The sequence below is a fragment of the Lissotriton helveticus genome, chromosome 6, assembly GCF_964261635.1.
Source record: "Lissotriton helveticus chromosome 6, aLisHel1.1, whole genome shotgun sequence".
Taxonomy (NCBI): Eukaryota; Metazoa; Chordata; class Amphibia; order Caudata; family Salamandridae; genus Lissotriton; species Lissotriton helveticus.
In genome coordinates, this window is record NC_136067.1 from 1,070,063,177 (window position 1) to 1,070,086,074 (window position 22,898).

At 41.4% G+C, this 22,898-nt stretch overlaps 1 protein-coding gene across 1 annotated transcript in view; it reads left to right on the top strand.

Annotated features, from left to right (window-relative positions):
* The window catches only part of LOC144762615 (chitin synthase chs-2-like), a 693,194-nt gene that overhangs the window by 174,780 nt on the left and 495,516 nt on the right, over positions 1–22,898 (top strand). The window contains exon 6 of the mRNA XM_078647842.1: positions 14,543–14,710. Within this exon, the coding sequence (XP_078503968.1) occupies positions 14,543–14,710 (168 nt within the window). The remainder of the gene's footprint in view (positions 1–14,542; positions 14,711–22,898) is intronic.

Consider the following 22,898-nt stretch of genomic DNA (forward strand, 5'->3'; position numbering starts at 1 on the left):
CTATACCCCTGGCTTTTGACCCTTTCCTACGCGCAGTCTGTACTACCGCCCTCGGGCGATCTATGTAATGAACAGACTACCATTGCCGAAACACAAGGGAATGCATCTCAGAGAGATAAGTCAAGTACGTGGTAGATAAAAACATTTTCGTGTTTATGCACGCTGATGTGCTTTGAACGCTGCCCCCCCCCCCCCTCATCATTTAGATTACCACCGCCCATTGCACAAAAGCGTACCGGGCGCTCCCCACACAAAAAAAATGTTTTTTTTTGTTTTTCTTTTGCCCGCGGGGTCCTTTTAAAGCCTCCACATCAAACCTAGGGGGTCAGGGAGGATCTACTATGCCCCCTTATGGTCATTTCCCCCTTTGTTTTGGCCTCCTCTTGTCTCTCGATCCTACTGAGAGACAAGATGGCGGCCGCTCCGGACTGTTTAGAATGTTGACAGACACCGGAGAGCCAATCAGCTTCGCTTCGCGAAGTTCCGTTACGCGTCAAGTACGCGAACCGGAGCGCTACCCGGAGCGCTGTTACAGATATATATATTTTTTTGAACGTTAATTTATCAAAATCCACTGGAGCACATATATTGAGACCTAGCAAAGGCACATCGGGCTAACAGTCCCTACAATTTTGCCAAGTTTCGTGCAAATCCATTCAGCCGTTCGGGCTGAAAGTGAGGCCAACCGCCCTATGGAAATTAACATGGGAAAAACGCGTTTTGGGACCCCCCTTTTTTCTCGCCCCCCCCTTGACGAAACCCCCCCAAATTTTCAGGGGCTGCTCAGCAACAAAACGTTCCATTTTCCTGAAAATTTCTGCCAATTCCGTCCACAAACGCCAAAGTTATTAGACATAGAATTTTCAAAAATCCCATAGAGAAAAAATCCTAACTATATATACCTACTGGCGACCGCCAGTAGGTAATAGATATATATATATATAGATATATATATAACATTTCAATGGCAAAATGAAACCCCTCATTTTGTTCCTTTGCAAATTAAATGTTTTAAGTGTTAACACTTTATTCCAATCAAGATGACTTCAGGTGTGCCATACTTTTGTCATAAGTAAGACTGTTAGCGCTCTAGTTGTTCTTTAGAACACTCTGGGACATTCTGTCACTGGGCTATAGTTGGGCTACATCTGGCTGATATTTCTTTTTTTTGTCTCTGGTGGCCATCTTTGGGCTACATTGGGCTACATTGGGCTACATTTGGGCTCTAACATATATATAGCCCAATGTAGCCCAATATATATTTTTCAAAGTTAATTTTCGTAAAAACCACTGGAGCATATATCTTGAGACATAGCAAAGGCACATCGGGCTACCAGTCCCTACAATTTTGCCAAGTTTTGTGGAAATCCATTCAGCCGTTCGAGCTAAAAGTGAGTCCAACCGCCCTATGGAAAACTCAATGTTAAAAACACGTTTTGGGACCCCCCTTTTTTCTCGGCCCCCCCTTGACGAAACCCCCCAAAATTTTCAGGGGCTGCTCAGAAACAAAATGTGCCATTTTCCTGAAAATTTCAGCCAATTCCGTCCACAAACGCCAAAGGTATTAGACATAGAATTTTCAGAAATCCCATAGAGAAAAAATCCTAACTATATATACCTACTGGCTATCGCCAGTAGGTAATATATATATAGGTGTAAGAAAAACATGAGGAGGGAAGGATCTATGCATCACTTGGGACAAACATCCATATTCGTTATTTATTTTGTCAGTTCTCTAAAATACCACAGTGGACCAGAGGCCATTCAAATCTTGTGCGAGGTTTACTTATAACATGTACGTTCCTCATTCTGAGTACCATAGAAATTGTGAGTAAATGCAAAGGGGGCTTGTGCCGATATCAGATTCTGAGGCGGGCATACACTGCACGTGCACCCCCACTAAAAGTCCTCTTGGAGGAATTTGTGCAGGAAGAAAACAACAGCACAAATATCAAAATGTTTTAGGTGTGGTTAAGATGGGAAGTGCATCTTATTACCTATTTTGATGAGATAAACGTGGATACTACGTAGACAATACCACAACTATGTGGCAAAGGTAATTTCTCTACCTGTTTTTATGCTGGATATTGCAAATCCGTTCAGAATGAGGGGCTTCAGGTGCCATCAAATAGTGTACTACTGGCAAACGCTACCTTAATGGGTGAGAACGTGATTTTATATTATAAGATTGGTCTACATGTTTTAATAGTAATCAGCCAATGGTCTGTAGGTTCTAACCTAAATTCAACACAGTCCCAATCCGTACACTCTTAATTGGGTAGGCTTGATGCTGGCAGGGACTGTGCCCTCGATGGGTAAAAGTGCACTACCCCAGTGAGACGCAAACATGCGTCTGCACTAGGAACAGTGCATTAGTAAAATGCAGACTGGTTGATCGCAACCACTGGTTAATGGTGCAGTGAATCACCTACTATGCTAGTTTCAGTGAGGGGACCACTGGGGCAGATTAAATTGTTCTTTATGGCCTTTCGTTACTTTGATCTGTGTCTCGCTGGTCACACAACAGAATTTAAAGCTTGATTTGTATGAACTCCAGCTGTCCCCTAGCAGCTAAATAGCCCCCCCTGATGAAGTAAGAAAACTGTTCACAGAGCAAGACAAAGATTTTTTGTTTTTTTTAGAGTTTTTATATAGCGCAAACTAGACCCGCGACATCGGGTGTCAGAGCGCTTTACATGAGCACCAGAAGGACAGATTCCTTTTGGTTTTTGTTGGGCACGAGGAGATTAATAGCCTGATTCATCAAGCCGAAATCGGCTCCCAAAGGGCCAGATTCTGAGAATCTGGCCCTTTGCGAGCGCTATTTTTACATTTGGGATTCATCATCCCAAATGCAAAAATCGGTAATGGCGATTTCGCTATTTTGCGAGGAATTACATTTAAGGAATCTCTATTTGAGATTCCTTAAATGCAATTCATCATCCATTTAAAAATTGCCAATTCGCAATTTCGGCCCGCTATTTACCGCGAGGTCAAACCTCGTGGTAAATAGCTAAAACTTAGAAAAATGCTTTTAAAAGCATTTTTCTAAGTTGCATGTTGCACACACACATGTCCTTTGGACATGTGTGTGCGCAACACCTGTTTCAATTTGCATTTAAGGGGTGCTACAGGGTGTCCTTTGGACACCCCTGGCACCCTTTAAATCGCTATCTTATTTGCGATTAGCTAATTGCTAATCGCAAATAAGGAATACTCCCCATTCATTCCTATGGGCCTTTTGGCCTATAGGAATGAATGGGGAGTTATTCCTTATTTGCGATTAGCAATTTGCTAATCGCAAATAAGGAATGTGTAGGAATCGCAATTCTTTTTGCAATTCCTACATGAATCCCGTTTTGCGAGTCTGTAATAGCGATTCCTTATGAATCGCTATTATAGACTCGCAAAACGGGTCTTTGATGAATCAGGCTGTATGTGATTTGCCTAGAATCACAGGATGTTGAGCGTCATTGCCGAGACTCAAACCCAGCTCTCCAGCATCGAGGTGGACCACTCTAGCCGTAAGGCTACATCTGTGTTTCTGTTCCTCTGGCAGGATGACCATCTCGGCTGTGCCAAGAATTTGATTAACTTCAAAGAGGCCTACCCTGTCACAGGCAAATGTTAGCTGACACCTGGGCGGGCCTATTTTTGCTCCAACAGTCAGACACCAATCTGAGTAGGCGAGGAGCTGCCTCAGAACTGATTTGAAGTGACCACATAGGAGAAATATCTCATTTCCATGACCAGGCATGGGGTTGGGCACACAAATCTGCACAAACAGAGAAGAATTTCACCATTTAGGATTTGGCAAAGAGGGGCACTGTGTGATTATTTGCAGTAAGGTACACAAGAAACTGCTGTGAAAGTTGGTTAGGGTTACCCCTGGGAACCTTTTCCTTATTTTTTTTTGGGAGGGCCCCAGAGTCACCCTACCCACAATCTAGTGCCAGGCATAAATGTGACATGCCTGGGCACCCTCTTAAGAACACTACTGGTCCTGTGGAATACAGTATAAGGACTGTACACGCTGATAAGAAATCTGAGGAGATCTGAAAGGCAGATTCTGATCCCAATTGTACCCAGGACTTCCTTGGTCACCTGGCTGACCATCTGTTAAACTAAGAGCCGCCCAGCTGATTAACTGGACCTGTCTTGGACTCTGTTGGCGGATTCTGCTGGCGTGAGTCTTGAACTCTAAGTGCTGTACCGGAGTTCCTGGGAACCATAGCTATGTTAAAGTTTACTCCTCCTAGCAACCTAAAAATCCGGGGACTTAGAATCTTTTTGGCTCCATAGACCTCAGTAGGACTGGGACAAACCAGCCAAGTCAGTCCGACAAGGTGTGCTGCAGCTGGGACAAAGATTCAGGATACTTCCGCACATAGCTCTTCTGCAGCAGCAAATCCATTTCAGCATGACGTTTTGTAGAGGGTATCCAGCCTCGTGGAGCTCTTTCAGCTACAGCTTACAGTCTTGCCCCACTGGAGGAATCCGATCTACATAAAAGTGTCTAGGCCTGATTCAGGGTTCGGCGGATGAGTTACTCCATCACAAACGTGACAGATATTCCATTCACTGCAATATGAATGCATTATATCAAATGGCACCTGTAATACAGCGGATGTGATATCCATCACGTTTGTGATGGAGTAACCCATCCGCCAAACTCTACATCAGGCACTAAGTCAAAACATAGAACTCTTCACTGGGTGAAGGCGCCAAAAGTATCCGGCCCACGTGGGACTTTCCTTGGTTGCAAATTTTAATATTATCCCACTCAGAGCTTTCCTGCCAAAAGTCAGCAGCTTCACCAGTTCCTCCTTCAACGGCTATGTGGCCTTGTGTAGCCTATCTTGGTGACAACCTGTTGCCTTGCCCACCAGAGAATTTTTGACTTCCATTTCAGAGACTGGGGTCGTTTATGAGTTTGGCGGCAAAACCCTGTCCAACTGGCTCGCTGTCTGCTTGTGTCACCTACCTCTACTAGTCTGCATTAATGTTGGCGTACGTACTATTCATTGGGTAAGTGGGCCGTTGGATTAAAGTTCCCCAATAGGCGCGCGCACTCTGACATTAAAATTTAATTTGATCATTATTACATTGTGTTATAATAACACTGAAAGTTAAGTGACAACTACTTGAAGTCAAGTGTGGCTGGGTGGGTAGACTACTTACTGTCTCACTCCTCTACTCTCCTCGCTGGCGGCTAGAACTGCAACTAGTCTATGACGGTGACTAGTGACCAGTCACCGGCTACAACGCTCACTCTCCCTTGCTCTGTCGCAGACACCCAAAAATAATTTGCTGGCGGCCATAGATAGAATAATTTAGCACCGGGGTCCACAGCAGGTGGGCGGGCTGCAGGTGCGGAAATCAGTGCTGGGAGCTAGCTAAGCACCATAATTGCTGCTACCTGCAAACAGGCAGTGAGCAGCTGCACTGACTGTCACCTCAGCTTCCTCACATCACTGACAATCCCCATGCTCTGGCAGGCAGCAAGACGTGACATGACATCCCCTCCCCAACGGAGCAAGTGTCAGTAACACGCAACCTGACTAGGCAGGCCACGCCTGGATGTCTCTGTAGTAGCTATTGGGCACTACACCCCCAGCTGGGTCGTGAGGTCAGGCTGTAGTGACTCAGCGGCGCTGTAGGAATCATGAATGCAAAACAATACATTGTAGCAGCACAGTCTGTGATCCTGCTCAGCTGCTGGGAGTGGCCCAAGCCTGCATGAGCAGCTGGCACAGGCCTCAGGCGTGAGCTGCCGCTGCCAGCTGCCTGGCGTGGCCACACACACTCAGTTACAGCGCATACGTTAGTCTAACACCTGATTCGTGGTACTTGGCAGGACTGCCATTTCCTGCAAGTAAAAACAATACACAGGACAAATTTGTATGACAGTCATGTCCCTTTTGTGGTATCTTCTTAAATGGGGCATGCACCAAAAAGTAGAAGGTGTTTCTTTGACAGTATTTGGAGTGCATTTTACAACATTGCACTCTTACTACGTTAAATGGGACCTCACCTTTTTAATATTTAATCTACATCATTTCAAACTTAAGTCAGTCACTACATCAGCACATGTTTACTTTACATGAACTACATACTCCATGTTATTGTATTATTGGAAAAACAATTCCCTATTTTTTAATGTTGTGAATGTTGCAAACCTTCCAAAAATGATGCATGCTCTGTGAATTGAATGTACATTCACGTTTGTGTAATTGCCATTAATATTTCAATAGGTTAAAGACTTTTATGCAACATTCAGTCAAAGAAAAAATAGGTCTAAAAACAAGTTTAGAAATTAAAAATGCATCACTTTGAAGATACTACATATATGTATATTTGTGAAATGCCCCTTATATCCAGAGACTGTGTAAAGTAATTCTATTACAAATACTTATGTAACAACCTGGAGTGAGGTTGTCATTCTACATGTGTCTATGTATTCATCAGTAAAACTCTATATTATGCTGTAGGTACAATCGATCTTCCACATTGTTGTACATAAGTTATTATAGTTTTACATTGCATTTTACAACAATCAACATTAATCAACTACTAGCTCTTAAATGTGCGTCTATCGACTAGGTAATGATTGGGATCATGTAGTAATTTTGCTTTTCATGTTGAATTGTAGCTGTTGCAGCATTTACTATGTGTTGTATTGGTTTCCCTTTAATGCCATATCTTAACTTGCATGCTAAAATTTATGAACCTCTTCATTTGACATAGAGGAAAATGTAAAGTGCTTCAAGGAACTTGTGTGTTTGCAAACATGTTTATGCCCTCTTCACCTCCAACATCGTCTGTTGTTTGAAGAGGCATGGAGTTTAACATACAGTTTAGCAACTGTTACATTTAAATATACTCTTTCGGCTTCTGTGCTCTACTATCTGGTTCTGTTGGACCAGTGCAGTGACAGCCTACGGAACATTTACTAGATTTTTTTTAAGTTTTAGAAGAATGAGTCAGTTAGAACAGACCTGCCATTACCCTTGGATGACCATCCTCTGTCACCTAGTAGGACTTCATATGTGGGATACATTGTTACTTGCATACTAAATTTTGGATGCCTAGAGAGGACTCCACAAGCATCTTTGTTCTATCAGCTGTGTAACATATTTATAACATAATAACTACTGCGGGATTATTTCACAACTTCTCCGCTAAGGGAATAAAGCTGAGGGGCCTGGTAGCCCACCACCTGCCACAATTGCATGTTAGTGGGACCGGATAGAGACAGAACTGACTGTATCCCACAGGTCATTCACCTCTTGTGGATTTCATCGTCAATGTCTAAGAAAAGAGGGATTTTTCTGCCTACCAAGACTGGTACTTTTTTAGGATAAGCAAAAGGTCTGTCATGCGAGTGGTAAATGGTTTCTTTGATGGTCTGGGGAGCTTTGTGGGAAAAGCCGCAGGTCGATATTCGGTTAATTATGTGCATCTGTCTGCCTTACATGTTTAAGTCCATCTTTGCAATCCTCTATCACAATGGCTCAAATGTCACAGAATGGCGGCAAATAACTCTAGGTATGACAGACAATGGGCCACTAAACTAACCTTCTGTACCAGCCCACCAGTGGAGAAATAGCAAACAGCGATGGCGTATGCAAAGACCAAAAACAACCGTCACTCTACTATGGTGAACCTGACCATCAGTACTCTGACTAGAGCGCACAGTCACTCATGCACATTGACTTTGCCTTGTCAGAGAAACAGTGGCCCCGCCACTAAACTCAAAATAAGGGATTTATAGTCCAGTCAAAAGCGTACATAAAGATTGTGAGAATAGATTAACTCTGCATCAATAAAAGGTAATTGCTGAAGATTGGAGAAATACAAGTAAACATAACCATTCCATAATTATAATCATCGGAAGCGTAGCTGTAAACATTGGGAGTGGGTGGCAACTTTTGCTTATTCCAAAGAACAACTAGTAGAAGTGATTTCATTTGAAAAGGGAAATGTAATGATAAATGTCTAGTTCATATCCACTTTCTAAAGTAAATCATTATTTCAAATTAAACTTTTTATTTATGCTGAGGCAGTGTTAATATAATTTTTCCAATTTGTGCATAATTAATTAAAGAGAACATAAAATATGTGTTACATTTTATTTTTGACTTGCATGAATACGTTAAATTGAACTATGACAATGAGCTTGGATGCTCTCCATTTCAGAAAATGCATTAGTTAATCATTTTTTTCGACTCTAAGTATTGATTTTAAATATAATTTTGTAAATTGCAGTTTTTATGCACGGCAATTGTTCTGACATCAGTACACAGAAGGGCATTTCTACTGTATGAGGACTGAAGAAGCTGGTTCGGAATACCTATCTCGAATATGTTGACTATACATAAAAGAAAATACCCGCTGTTACATAAATTAAACTCAGTACACATAAAAGAGGCCTGAGGAGGTTTAATAACCAAGAAGGGGCAACTCCCCTCTAATTAAATATGGAAACACAAAAAAGCACCCCTGAGTCACGAGTAAAAAAGGAGTGCAGGGAGATCCCTTTTAAAGGATGGTTTCCCTCCCCCTCCCGTTGGTGGTATGCTTCATCATTGGGTAACCTCCTTGCACTGCAAACCTAGTAGCAGTGTAGTCTACAACCCCCACTCTGAGAGGGAGGAGCTCAGGGATGTTGTATGATATGGTCAAGAGGCATTCTGAAACATTTAGATGAGTCGGTGTGGAGAGAGTGTAAAATCAAGGTGAAATTGAGGTTAAAACTAACTCCCTGGTATGTCAGGACAAACTTTAATGGGACATCCAGAGGTCAGGATTAAAAAAGTGTGTGCTATGGCAGGAAGATTCAACCCGTTGTAGTCTCTAACTGGTCAACATGTTTTAGCCGTAATGCCCTCCTTGGAGGTGAAATGGCTTTCTTCAGGACCAAAGAAGTGCAAAATAAGGTGAGTCAAAAAGGCATACCAAATTTAGTTTGTGGTTAAAAAGCATACAACCAGCTAGTAGGTTTTTGAACCAATCACGAGGTCTGCTGTTCAGCGGCTTCCCCGCATAGTCGGGTGAACTAGTGGCGCCTCACGCGAGGTAGCGCCCAAACCCTTCATGATGAACTCCTCATGCCGGTAGAATACCTCTTGACCATATCATAAAACATCCTTGAGCTCCTCCCTCTCAGAGAGGGGGTTGTAGCCCGCATTGCGACTAGGTTCACAGTGCGAGGAGGTTACCCAACGATGAAGCATGCCACCCACTGATGGGTGACGGAAACCGTTTTTAAAGGGGATTGCCCTGCACTCCTTTTCTCACTCTTGACCCAGGGGTGCCTTTTTGTGTTGCCACATAGATTAAACTGTCAACAGTTTAGAATCACATACATTTCACGTGTTAAGTATTGAAATAACATTTGCATCCTCTGGCAAGGACAAATATTACCTCCTAACGTTGTGGCACTGTTGCAGCAGCACAAAGACAAGAGGCATGCGTTTTCTGAAGTTGTGCATGGGCACTCATGCAATGCAATGTGATGCACATTTAGGGGCAAATTTACCAATGTATCACCCAACGCAGAACAGCAGTCAAAAATGCTGTGCTGCGTTACATGACAGGGAAGGAACAGACGAGCACTATATCTACAGAGCTATGACTCTCTCATCCCCTCTCCCTAGTGCCGGTGCAAAATTAGCATGGGTTTTGTACTGGAAGGGTTCCCTTCAAGTACAAACTACGATGTCTAGTCCACATTTACAACCGTTCCTACTTTGTATGTGTGTGCTGTACAGTACAGCACACGTGCACAATTGGAATAATACAGAGAAATGACAACATTTCTCCTTTTAATGCCTGGTTTCAAAAGACGTTTCTTTTTTACGTCAAACCCTGTCTCATATTTTTGGAAGATAAGGCTTTGCATAAAAAAGTGAGGATAGTTGCTTGGGAACACCAATGTAATGCCCCCTTGACGCTAAGTAATGTATATCAGAGCTTTGTGTTGCCTTGTGTAACTTATAGTTAATTTCCAGCGCAAAACAAGTTTTACGCTGAAAAGTACATAATAAAAAAAACATTTTGTGCCGGTTTGCATCATTTTTATGACGTTAAGCCAGTGCAAAATGTTAGTAAACCCCCCCCATTGGTGCCAATGTACTCACCATTATGAAAGCCTGCGTGAGCAGTGCTAAATTAGGTTGCTTCGTAGGAGTGCCAGGCGAACTTTCGTAAACATTGGCCAATGTATTCCTTGAATGTCAGTGCAAAATTCCATCATCCCGCCTACAAATGATGTAAACTAGTCCGAAAAAGTAGTGGCAAAGCAAAATGCCCGTGCTTGTATATAAAATTGCATTTGATAGACAAATGTAACTTTTCACAATAGGCGCATTGCACAGTTATTCATGGTTTCTAGTAAATGTGCACACACACACATCCTACTTGCCAACTCACATAGTGTCACTGTGTGTCACACAATTGTGGCTCCCTTCACACTGTGACCAGGTTTGGAGCCAAAATCACATGGTAGCAGGGAAAACAAGCTGAAAACCACTGTAAACAACAGATTTCCAGCTCATTTTAGGAGTAAGCTGCCGATGTCCATTAAAAGGTGTGAAAACAACCCAGGATATCACCGATAGCCTTGATGAATTTTGTTTTTTAGTTCTTTTATGAAGGGATAGGGGACTTGATGAGGGGCAGAGTGCCTCTTAGGTAGCTCTCGGCCCCATGCCTATCCTCCTTCAAAGCCCCACCCCGCCTCACACTGTGAAATTATTTTGTAAGTTGGCAAGTATATTACACCCATTCAGAACAAATTCATTCATTCAAACATACATGCATGCACACGCCAAACTTTCAAAAACATAAAATGTCCCTGCCCTGTAGCTCCTGGATAGGAAAGCCTCAGAGGTCCCAGGAGGGAAGGCATCAGTTGCTGACTCGTCCCAGAGTAAGATGGGGTCAGTGAGGCTGCTGACCCTACCACATTCTGTAACGTGGTGTCACTGATTGACACTTGACCCTGGGCATTTCAGGGCTTAAAACTGAAGCACCCAGGTCTGAGGCAACCAGTGACACTCCCCCTTGTTATGAGGGGGAGGGCCACAAGGCACTTTTGCTAGACTGAGGAGGTTATGCCCACAAGACTGTGAAATCCTCAGACTAGCAAAGTTCAGCTTAGACGCCAAGCGTATGCGCATCTAGCGCATGTTTAGCTCCTAGCTGCCTGACCTGACCAAGAAGCATTTCTGTTGCATCTTCGATCCATCTATATCGGCAGAGGACTCATACCCCTTCACCTTTTCAGCAGGAGAAGATAATCTGTCAGGTAGAGCAAAGGTCAGCCTGACAGGCACTCTTCCTGTTCAGTTCAGGCAGCAGGGAGCTAGACATGCGCTAAATGCACTGGCACCTGGCTGCATGGGCTGAACTTTGCCAGGCTGAGGATTACACAACCCATGTGGGCATGACCTCCTTAGCCAGATAAAAGTGCCCTGAGGCCCTCCCCCTCATGACGAGGGGGAGTGTCACTGATTGCCTTGGTCCTGGGTGCTTCGGTTTTAAGCCCTAAAATGCCCAGGGTTGATCGATTCAGTGGACAACTAGGAGGTTTTTTTAGGTGTTCCAGAATTTCAAGGCGCACAGCCAGAGTGCCCGCAAGGTAAGGATAAGAGAATTGAATAGTCAATATAGGCAAACGGCGCCGGGAAATACAAGAGGGAGAATACTAACGATGAGGTGTACCCGCCTTGTCTCGTAATAAACAGCGTCACCATTTGGAAGTAACCTGTTTATCCTCTCCTCCCGGTTAATATATTTTTGCGAAACAATTGAGACTCATCAGGTCTCTTGGAGTTTGCGGTCACGTATATTTTGAAACTCCAAACACAGGATTCCTTATCACGCATCAGACCGAGGTGGTTATGCCCCTCACCCATTAGGCCCTGAAGATTCGCAGTCTGTTTCCCTGCGATGAAACACGTGTTGGCCTACATATAGGAACAATAAACAAAATTATCACACCAACAACGGATCTTATCTACACCTCTATTTTGTCAAGCCTGTTCGCCAATTGTTCAAATGTCCAACTGAATTGGGTGTTGTTCTATTGTTTTTTTCCATTTATAGAATTGACATTCTTTACACTAAATAATCAATTATCAATATTGTATAGCGCAGGGGCAGTGTTGTTTTCCCTTGATCGATTCAGTGACACCTCGTCACAGAGTGGGGTGGGGTCAGCAGTCTCACTGACCCCATCACCATCTGTGATGAGAGAGGGAAGTCAGGCAATGAGGGAAGGCAGCTGTCCAAACCTTCCTGAGACCGCCAAGGCTTTCCTCTCCAGGAGCTACAAGGCTCATATTTTTGGATGTTTGGTGAGTGTGTGCGTGTATGTATGAATGGATGAACTTGTTTTGAGTGAATGTTGTGAATGGGCATGTGTGTGTGTGTGTGTGCATGTTTGTGAATGTTTAGGTGTGAATGAGTGAGTGTATATGTGGGGCCCGCCTGCCTCCCTCCCTGCCAAAATTACCAACCACTACCGTCTGTCAGGTCGACCTTTGCTCAGCCTGACAGACACTCTCCTTCCCCAGAAAAAGGTGGGGGAGGTGTGGTCCCTCTGCCCATACGGACGAGCTGTTTTTGACAGTTAGGAATAAAAGGCATCTGTAATATATTGTAAAAATCCTTTCTATAGAGGGATCACTCATTATCTAGTGATAGTCTTTCCATAAAAATTCAGAACAGTTCAAAACATAGTTTTCTTCTTCTGATCCATATATGAGAAGGAAACCATAATTAGATTTTTCACCAAGAACATCTTTATGTGTGTTAATAAGTTCTGTACACTTCCAGCCAGCCCAGCCAACGCATTTTGTCCTGTCAAGGACTTCATCAGGGTTTGCATATGTACCTGTGGTGATCCAGAGTAGGCTAGTCCTTGTGTATTTAAAAGCAATGACCTACACCCAGCATTGCCGCTATTGTATGCCTCTTGGCCATTACTCGACAGAGACCACTAGGGAGAAACTCATTGCTTTTACATATGCAAGAACTAGCCTATTCTGGATCACTGCAAGCCAATTTGCAAACCCTGATGAAGTCCTTGACAGGATGAAACACGTTTACTGGGCTGGCTGGAAGTGTACAGTATTGATGAAAATAAATAAAGATGGGGCATATTATCAAGGGGGTTTATCTCCGCTTTTTTGGCTTTAAAAGCCAAGAAAGCGGAGATAAAATTATCTCCCTATTACCTAGCTGTCGCTAAAACCAGTTAGCGACAGCTAGTAGGAGATAGCGACCATCTTGTGCCCCGCTTTGCATGTCAGTGAAATGTATCACTAATGACATGCAAAGTGGGCATGCCAAGATGTTAGCGACTGGAAACAGTCGCTAACATCGCTATCTCCTATTACCAATTTTTTGGAGATATTCGCGCTAAGCGCAAATATCTCCAACAGCTAACACCTGCCCCTGAGCAGTTCTTAGCCATGTTATCCAATGGTAGGTGGATAACATGGCTAAGAGCATTAGCTCGGTAATGCATGAATATCGCTGACTTTTCAGCGATATTCATGCATTTCGGCCGATTTTTATCGCTTGGGAGATAAACCTTGATAATAGCAAGGTTCCTAAGAGATAAAAATCGCCGCAGCACGGCGATAAAAATATTGCCGCTAAGCCAACATAGCGATAATTATCGCTAGTTGTTGGTAATATGCCCCGATGTTCTTTATGAAAAATCTAATTATGGCGCCCTCCTCATCCATAGATCAGAAGACGAAAACAGTGTTTTGAACTGCTCTGGATTTTTACGGAAAGACTCGCTAGATATTAAGTGTTCCCTCTGTAAAACGGTTTTGTACATCTCTGGTGGTTTCTGAGCAGTGGAACTGTGAGAGGGGGAGCACTATTGCCTTACCTTAATTGAACTATCACCAGTGCGATTGTCCTGAGGCCAACACTGTTCTTTTCTTTTGTGTTTGAATGTGTAAAATATTGTATTAGGAAAAACAGGGTAATTTTAGCAGCTCAGCCATTCTTGTGCAAATGTGTCTTAATTGCGCCAGATGAAAGCGAGTAGTGTGTTAGGTGCACAGAAGGATGAATTGGCAGAAATGAAATGTCAAAACATTAATATGGTATTAATGATGGCAGTATAGTGGCTTTGTTTAAACTGTGAAAGCTCTGCCACGTTTCCAAGGTCCATGTGCAATACACTGCTCCCGTTCAGGTTTTTTCTTTGAATTCTGGGTACTTACAATCGTGTTTTTTCCACTTGGTTCCAGAAAAAACAAAACCGGACTGAATCAGCTCATCAAACACATACCTGGACAAATTGACAGCTATACTGTAATATTTGTATGTACGCATACAATGGGTCGGAATGTATTTATGAGGTGCAGGAATTATATTCAATATGAAGTAACAGTTAATATGTTTTATGTAGTGACTGTTATGTTGGGCCACCCCTTCACAATGTTCACAGATTAAAGGTGCGTTCTTTATTTTGTGCTCATTTGTGTTTCACTGCTTTCTTCTTTGATTTAAGACTAGATAAATACAGGCCTAAAAATGGAAGGTCCAACAAGGAAAGGTTTGATTTTGAGGCACACATCTACTTCGATGATGCATTTCTCAAACAGACGGAGGAGCTCAAAGAAAGGCGTGTCAATAACTACGCAGAGTGCCTGGCGACAGTCGTAGAAGAAGTGCACAGGTATGACCATCATGTTAGGACTGTAGACAACTAGCAGAGTAGAGAGCTGATACTCAATGTGCTAACTTTCCAGTAAAGGACCTTTCCATATATTCTCATTCATGTAGACTAATTATGAAAGGTACACTCTACTTCGCTCTCAGACTAGGAGGTTTGCACAACATAGAGGTAACACAGTGGCCGGTAAGGAACATTGCTATAACAATATTTATGTAGAGATGGAGTAAGAGTTAAGGTCGGAGCAGACAGACCTAATGGGGCATATTTACAATAAGTGGCGCATCCCTGCATCTCAGCAGAGATGCGCCACTTATTCTCCGCCACAATGGATGCGCCGCATTTACAATGCGGCGCACCTTGAGGCAAAAACGGCACAGATGCGCCAAGCATCTGTGCCGTAAAAGTGGCGCATTGCTGGAGTTGCGTCGCCAGTGCGACGCAGCTCCAGGAAGGCTCTAGGGTGCCCTATCCTTCAAATGCTGCGTCAATCCTTACCCCTGCTTCAAGCAGGCGCAGGGTTTTGATGCAGCATTGGCCTAAAAGTGACTGAGTGAAATCAGCCACTTTTAGGAGGCGTTCCTGCACAGGATGCCCCCCCCCCCCCTTTGCCAAAACGCCTCCTTATGACGCAGGGCTTTACAACGTGATGCATCTCCCAGATACGTCACGTTGTTAATACCCCGCACCATGGTGCATCTTTTGCGCCGCCGCTGCGTCACAAAAGTGATGCAATGGCGGCGCAAAAGAGGCGCAAGGGGCTTGTAAATCTGCCCCAATGTGTTTAGCTAAGGACACAACAGGTGTAAGCCAGATTTATTTTCAAACAGACAATTCTTAAGTTGGTAAAATAACAAAAATGTTACGAGAATGTTTCCCATTGGGCAACACATTACATGATATAAAAATGTATGGACAAAAGCACAATACTGATTACAGAATAAACAAACATGAAACGTGCATTGTGACCAAGCCTTACTACTACATACCTCCCAACAAACACAGACCCAATGAGCAACCGGATGGAAAAGGCAATAGCCAAAGGCCAGAAGGACAACCTTACCTCCCAATCAGAATCGATTTACAATAGTAAAATCCAGTACTGCAATGAAAGTAAAATAATTCATAAATAATGATGAAGGTTTTTGATTCCTATATTTATTTACTGTGTGGCACGCAGACCTACATCTATTGAAATACACTGGTAATCACGGAAATGGGCAACTCTACCTTACAGAAGTAATTGTATTCTTCCAACAAACCAAAAACGTAGGGGCATATTATCAAGAACGGCGTTAAAATTATCGCAGCTTTAGCGGCAGGAAACTGCCACTAAAGCGGCGATAATGGGCTTGATAATATGCCCTTGTGAATTCCCATAGAAGCCCTAGTTCACACCAGAACCTGGGCTTCCAAGGGAATTCACAAGGGCATATTATCAAGGTCATTATCGCCGCTTTAGCGGCAGTTTCCTGCCGCTAAAGCACCGATAATTTTAACGCCGTTCTTGATAATATGCCCCAGAGTTTGGTATTGGAAAACTATTGCAATGTCGCAGAGGAGATTAAATCGAGGCCAGGTGCTGTACCATAAAGTCTTAAGTAGATGTTTTCACTCCCCAACCCATCACTCACAGCGAATGCCGCACCTCAACTTCTGAGTCGCCTCCAGAATGTAAATTCTACAAAACTGTTAGGCAAAAGGATGTACTTGCCACAGTCTCGCTATGGGTTCTGATTGAGCTCATAAAAAACGAGAAACATGAATCCTAGTAGGTCAATTTGTTTATGTGAGGAAAACCTTGCTCTCTTTTGGTAGCTTCGATCAAGCAGAGTCATTCCTCCAATAAATGCAGGTAAGAAATAAAGAACTTAGGGCCCGATTCACAGAATGAACTTAAGACTAAATCCTAAACTTACTACTATTTGGTATTCACAGAGTGAACTTACTACTTTCGGTATTCACAGAATAGATTTAAGACTACTAACTCTAAGTCCGAAATCGGGGAGTAAATTCCGGCCCGGGGGCAGAGCTTACGGCCCGGGGGCGGAGCTTACGGCCCGGAGGCGGAGCTTACGGCCCGGAGGAAGAGCATGCGGCCCAGAGTTGGAGATTTCAGCATGACAAAAATCCCACCTCCGAGCCGTAAGCTCCGCCTCCGGGCCGGAATTTACGCCCCGATTTCGGACTTAGAGTTAGTACTCTTAAATCTATTCTGTGAATACTGAAAGTAGTAAGTTTATTCTGTGAATCCCAAAAGTAGTAAGTTCACTCTGTGAATCCCGAAAGTAGTAAGTGCATTCTGTGAATACCAAATAGTAGTAAGTTTAGGATTTAGTCTTAAGTTCATTCTGTGAATCGGGCCCTTACATTTTCCAAACCGGTATGTTAACAAGAAAAACAATAAAGAGAAAACGAGAACTTCTTCAGGAACAACCAAAGGGAAAGTTAAATTTAGAACTATTGTATGTGGTGTGGTTAATCAGGACCTATTTCCCCTTCATGGTTAGCTGACTATGAAGCATAGTCAGGTAAAAGTTGGTAGTTTGCCCCAGTCACAATGTACCACAATTAAAGTTCCTGGAGGTCATAAATCTTCAGCTGGCCAATACTGGAATTCTGTAGTTCAGATGGGCTGCTTTTTGTGATCGCACGTAATTAGCATTATTTGGTGGCCAGATGCTGGAAGTGAGAGAAGACACTAAAATGTAGCTTCATGGTTTGTGTCTTTGGCACTTTGTCCTGCTGGTCAAATTAATTTGTTCTAATTCCCAACTTAAGTAAAAGATTCGGTCAGCAAGGGTTCCCGCAACTCAATGTATAGTCCACAGCAAAATATTAATTAATATCTAGTTCCAGGGTTGATAAAAGGGAGGGTAAGAGGAGGCATTATTTATCAGGCCCTTTCTTTTTCAGATTCCTGCACTCCTTCTGTAAAATGTATATGTGAACTTCAAAGAAGACTTGTACATTTCCTTAATGATTAGGCAACTGATACCACTGGATGGTGAAGGATGCTAAATGTACCATATCATTAATTTTCCTGCAAAACATGTTTTTTTATAAACCTAAAAACAGGTGCTTGTCTAAAGGGCCCATCAAGTAGATGTTGACACAAGAGGCTACTCTAACGAGCCCTCAAAGCACCCTTTAACTCTCAGTGATCGAAGGCAGAGTGAGAGACATATTCTACACAGTGCTCTGTTAGGCAGTTTCAGAGTCTTTAAGCAGAAAAATGTTAAGTATTTTTTTAGGTCTGACTTGACAGGGCCGTTGTCAACCTGTCCTTGTGTGTTAAACGCTAAAAGAGCTTTCAAAAGCACAACTGAGAGAGAGGCTTTGGCTCAGCACATATGTTGATTCTGTTGAGTATAACGTTTGATTTGACAGAAATTGTGGCCTACTGCTGGGAAAGAGTGCTTGATTTTCACATTTTGCCTTCTGGAGACGTTTCTGTTCAACACAACAGGATTAGGTGGGTTACCCCAACAAGCCAATGATGAAGGCCATAGGCCTGAAATATTTATTATTTAAAGATATGACAAAGGCAGTAGACCTAAGATATTTATACTGAAAACATATATTAAAGCATATAGACATGTAATAGTGGATTGTTACTGTGCTACAGCCTGTAGAGATATTTTATGACATGGAATATGGCAGATTACAGTAGTAAACACGGTTTTAGGATTTGGTCCCATCTCTGACAAAACCTACATATAGGAAATGTTCACTATTTGGTTAGACCCAATTAAGAGGGGCAAAATATTGCTTTGAAACTATTCTTTTGTACACATTTGTAATTTCATAACTGTGTGCCTGACGGTTGCCTTGCAAGTAAGCTTATGTGCAATATAATAGGCCTATATTAGTTATGGTGAAAAGCCAGTGATCAAGGCTGTGTCAGATTGGTCACAGGGAACTATTACATCAGATGAAATAACTCTTGTCTATGAATTATGAAAAGTAATTATAGAAACGATAGACCAGACGTATTTATTTTGAAAATGGTAGTGATCCAAACAAAACCTACAAACCATCACCATACTTCCTAGGAGTTATTCACACATTACTCATCAGTGGGGCCCATAACACCGCAAGTCATTTATACGCATTCACCCTGTTCTCAGGATTGGTGAAGACTAGAGGAGAGCTGTTGGATTTCTAGCAGAGTGTCTTATTTCATACTAAAATTTTATACACTATATACATCTGCAGTTTTTCTATATTTCCATGGTTTTATTCTTAAGAAACATTAAAACACCCTATTGTCAATGGATCTGCTAGTAAAAGTTAACTGATGGACAACAAGACCAGCCTAATTCTCCATTTATTTAATTTTTATTTAAAGATTAAATCTCCTGGCATGACCTTACTTTATTCGCTCTTATTTTAATAATAATTTAAACTCTTAATAACCTAAAGAGAAAAAGAAGTTAAATTCAAACATTAATATTTATTAGCATAAAGTTCAGAAAAAATAAGTCGAAGACATATTACCAAGATTTCAGGACACGGACATCAGAACAAGGACAGCTTAGTTTCCAAAAACCACCTCTATATTCTTTCTTGAAGTTCACCTCCCATCAGGACTCCGCACCCATTCAAAAGTTAAAGTCTAGAAAAATGTCAAAGTCTTTGCACCATCAAAAAGTTCATCAATCCAACAGCATGTCGTGGTGCGAAAATAAAATCAAAAGCAAGCTCCTTTCTTACTTTCAAATGTCCTCTTTTATGCTCTTTCACCCTAACTTATCTATCTAAGATTTGAAACTTTTAGGGTCCTCGTTCATTCCCATTGGTCAAATTAAGGCTTGGATGAGCATAACCTCATCTCATTGTCCATATTTCCGCCAAGTCATCGTTATAATCGAAAAATAAAGTCTCATTTATCCTTTAAAAGTTTTTTTTTCCAGTTGTGTCCTTTAAATTGTTATTTCAGACTGGTTTCCCATGCTCACGAAGCGTACATACAAATTGTTGGCACTTGCTCGAACATCCAGGCCACTCTGACCTTGACCCACGCTGTGCAGGCACAAGCTGCTTGCACTTCTCTCGAGCACAGTCGCGCATGCGTAGGTCATCACAATCTCGGAGTCTCACAAACCACCATTTTTCATGTAGGCTGCATGGGCCATAATTGGAACTATTATAGAAACAAACACAATTAAACGTTAATTTTCGAAGTATAGTCCTTCTGTTTACCTCCCCCCATTCTAAGGTAACCCTGTTAGTTAATACCTAGCGTTTTTAGCCACTAATAAGCATGGTTTACTTACCATTATCCATCCTTTCTGCCACAAGTCGACATACAAAAAGCATATACACACAGATTTTGGTTAGATTATGACGTTTGCGTACAAAATTTATATAACAATTTGACTTAATTAGTAAGTTATGATTCGCAACATATGCAGATTAGTATCCCACGTGTATTTATGTGTATGCATTATATTCTATGTTGGTTAATTTCAAAACCACACGATTAATACATATTACTGTTATGGGGAAGAGACTTTACGAGGGGTATACAAAAAATAATTGTTTTCACCCTCGCTCCATCAACTCCCTCCTTTGATGATTTATCACCAAATAATACCCAAAATGTTGTACATTTTATCTCAAAATGTTTCAAATTCTTTCAATTAGTATGAGTTTTACTCTAGTTTCTTCTAATTTCTTTCCATCTTGATAAAGTTTCTCTTTAAACTCTTCCATTTTAATATCACCTTTTTCACGTACCCTTTCCTGTCTTTCTTCAAATGCTTTCTTTATAGACTTTTTAATATTTCTTCTCTTTCTGAGTTTACAACCTAATCTTAAAATCAAAAATACTACTATTATTAATGTTACTGGAATTAGTACCTTCCCTAATATGGATCTTCCTATTTCATAAAACGAATTTCTAACTGCTGGAAAACTTCTACCAAGTTTCTCAAGAACACCATCAACCTCCAGTGGTTTAATCTCCTTATGCAACTCTGTAAGATTTCTAATATATCTTTCAATGTTTTGACTTTTGTCTGGAAAGTATGTACAACAATGTTGTACTTTCAAAATTCCACAGACTTCTCCTTCTTTTGCCAAAATTATATCAAGAGCAAGTTTATTTTGCATCACCATAGCTCTCATAGCAACCATTTCTGTATTTACCATTAGAAATCTTCCTGCTGTATCTGTTGACAAACGATCTACTATTGTTGACAATTTTCGAATTCTGTTTGCATTAAAGGATATACCCACTGCTGGTATCAATGCTCTAAAAACATCATCTATTATTTCTATCACACTTTCTCTTCTTCGACGACTTAAAGGTTTACCTATCTCATGAATTCCATTTGTTCCTCTATCTAGATGGAAATTTTTGGGAAAGACCAGGCCTATATAACAGGTCCCATACCAGTGATCAGGCAATCTATAATAAGCTTTGTTCCCATACAGAAAATATATCTCAGGAAAGACTGGGTCATTACCTCCAATAAATCCCCAATCCTCTTTTATAATGTATGTATCTTCACATTGACTTGCTCCCACAAAATAATTTTCATACATAGTATTATCTCTTCGAATACGTAATTTCCCTATTAATGGTATATCTATATTTATAGCCACATTCACATTGTGTCCTTCTATATTATCATCCTCAAATGTCCACATTGTAGATTTTGTTTGCTTTGCTTTTTCCCTCCTTTTATACTGATTTCTCCTTTCTTCTGCCATATCCAAAAAGGATTTTTCTTCATTTCTCATTTTACAGGTCAAATTATGTTTAAACGCATAATCATGGGTCAACTCTTGTGTTTCCCAAAAATATTCACCCAAAAATTTTGCAGGTTTGATTTGATTCAGTTCAGCTACAATTTTCAGTTCCGCAAAAACATCATCAGAATTAGAATAATAATACTTCAATTTACCTGTTTTATAAAACAAACTAACTAATACACTACATGTAACTCCATATGTTAATGGAAGATGATGGTATGTCACACCATCTGATACAGATCCTGTTAATTTCAGAGACATAACAATAACTTGCATCCATCGTTCTCACATATTCAGATAATAATCTGGAAAATGAATTACGAAAAAAAATCATTAATCGAGTTCTCTTGATGTACTTCAGGTCTATACACATGCAACATTTCACCTTTTGACTCATAGGTTTTTTTCTTTCATACTCTCATTTGCCTTTGCTTTTTCAAAATCAGGCCTGAAAGGAATTATAATAGCTAAGATAACCCAGTGCATAATAACCACATTCTACCCCATTTTCTAAAGATGGAACATTTCGATTTTGTTACATCATTAGTAGCCATTTTTTTTTTACACATCGCTTTCCACAATGGTTTCTGCTCCTATATTGTCTCTTTTTAATCCTTTCTTTGCACATAAAGTGTCCCTATCACCAAGAAATTTCCACAATTCTTGTTCCTTCACCTTTTTCTCTTTTCACAGTTTCCCAATTTAGGTACTTCTTTTCTTTCTTTCGAGTTACAATTCACTCACTTTCTTTTTCTTCATTTTGGCAACTCAAATTTTCTTGGCTGGTATTCACTTCACTTATTGGAGGCAAAATCATGTAAGTCCACTCAGGTGACTTGTATTTCTGATTTGGTCTTCTCACTCTTTTTGGCCTTTGCACAATTTCTATCTTTTTACCCAACAACTCCTTTTGACTGGTTATTTCGTTTACTTGATCCTCTTGTACTTTTGCTTTATTAACCAGTTTAAATGTCAGTCCATCAGTTTCCTTAGGCCAATTATCTCCTTTACGAGCTCTCTTTGTTTCAGGTCCAACAGTGTTACATTCCACTCTCCAAGCTCTCTTTCTTAAGCTTCTTCTCAATTGAGTATCATCTTCACTATCCTCAGACTCAGTTTCAGATCTCTCAACAGTTTCATTCATGGTGAACTTTATAATGTCTGTCTCTTTCACTGAGCTTGTTTTCTCTTTGGTCAGTTCTTTCACTCTGTTAGGAACTTCTCCATAGCTGGTACTTGGAAGCTCATCCGCATCGTGAGTTTCTTTCCTTTTCACCAGTTTCGAGATTTCGGTTCCTGCTTTCAGAGCTTTTAGACTGTCCTTCAGTAGTTTCTTGACTACCAATTTTATCTTCACTTTACTCAGTGTCCTTACTGGTATCAGTTCTTACCAAATCTCGACTTTCAGGTTGATCTTCAGAATTTGGCA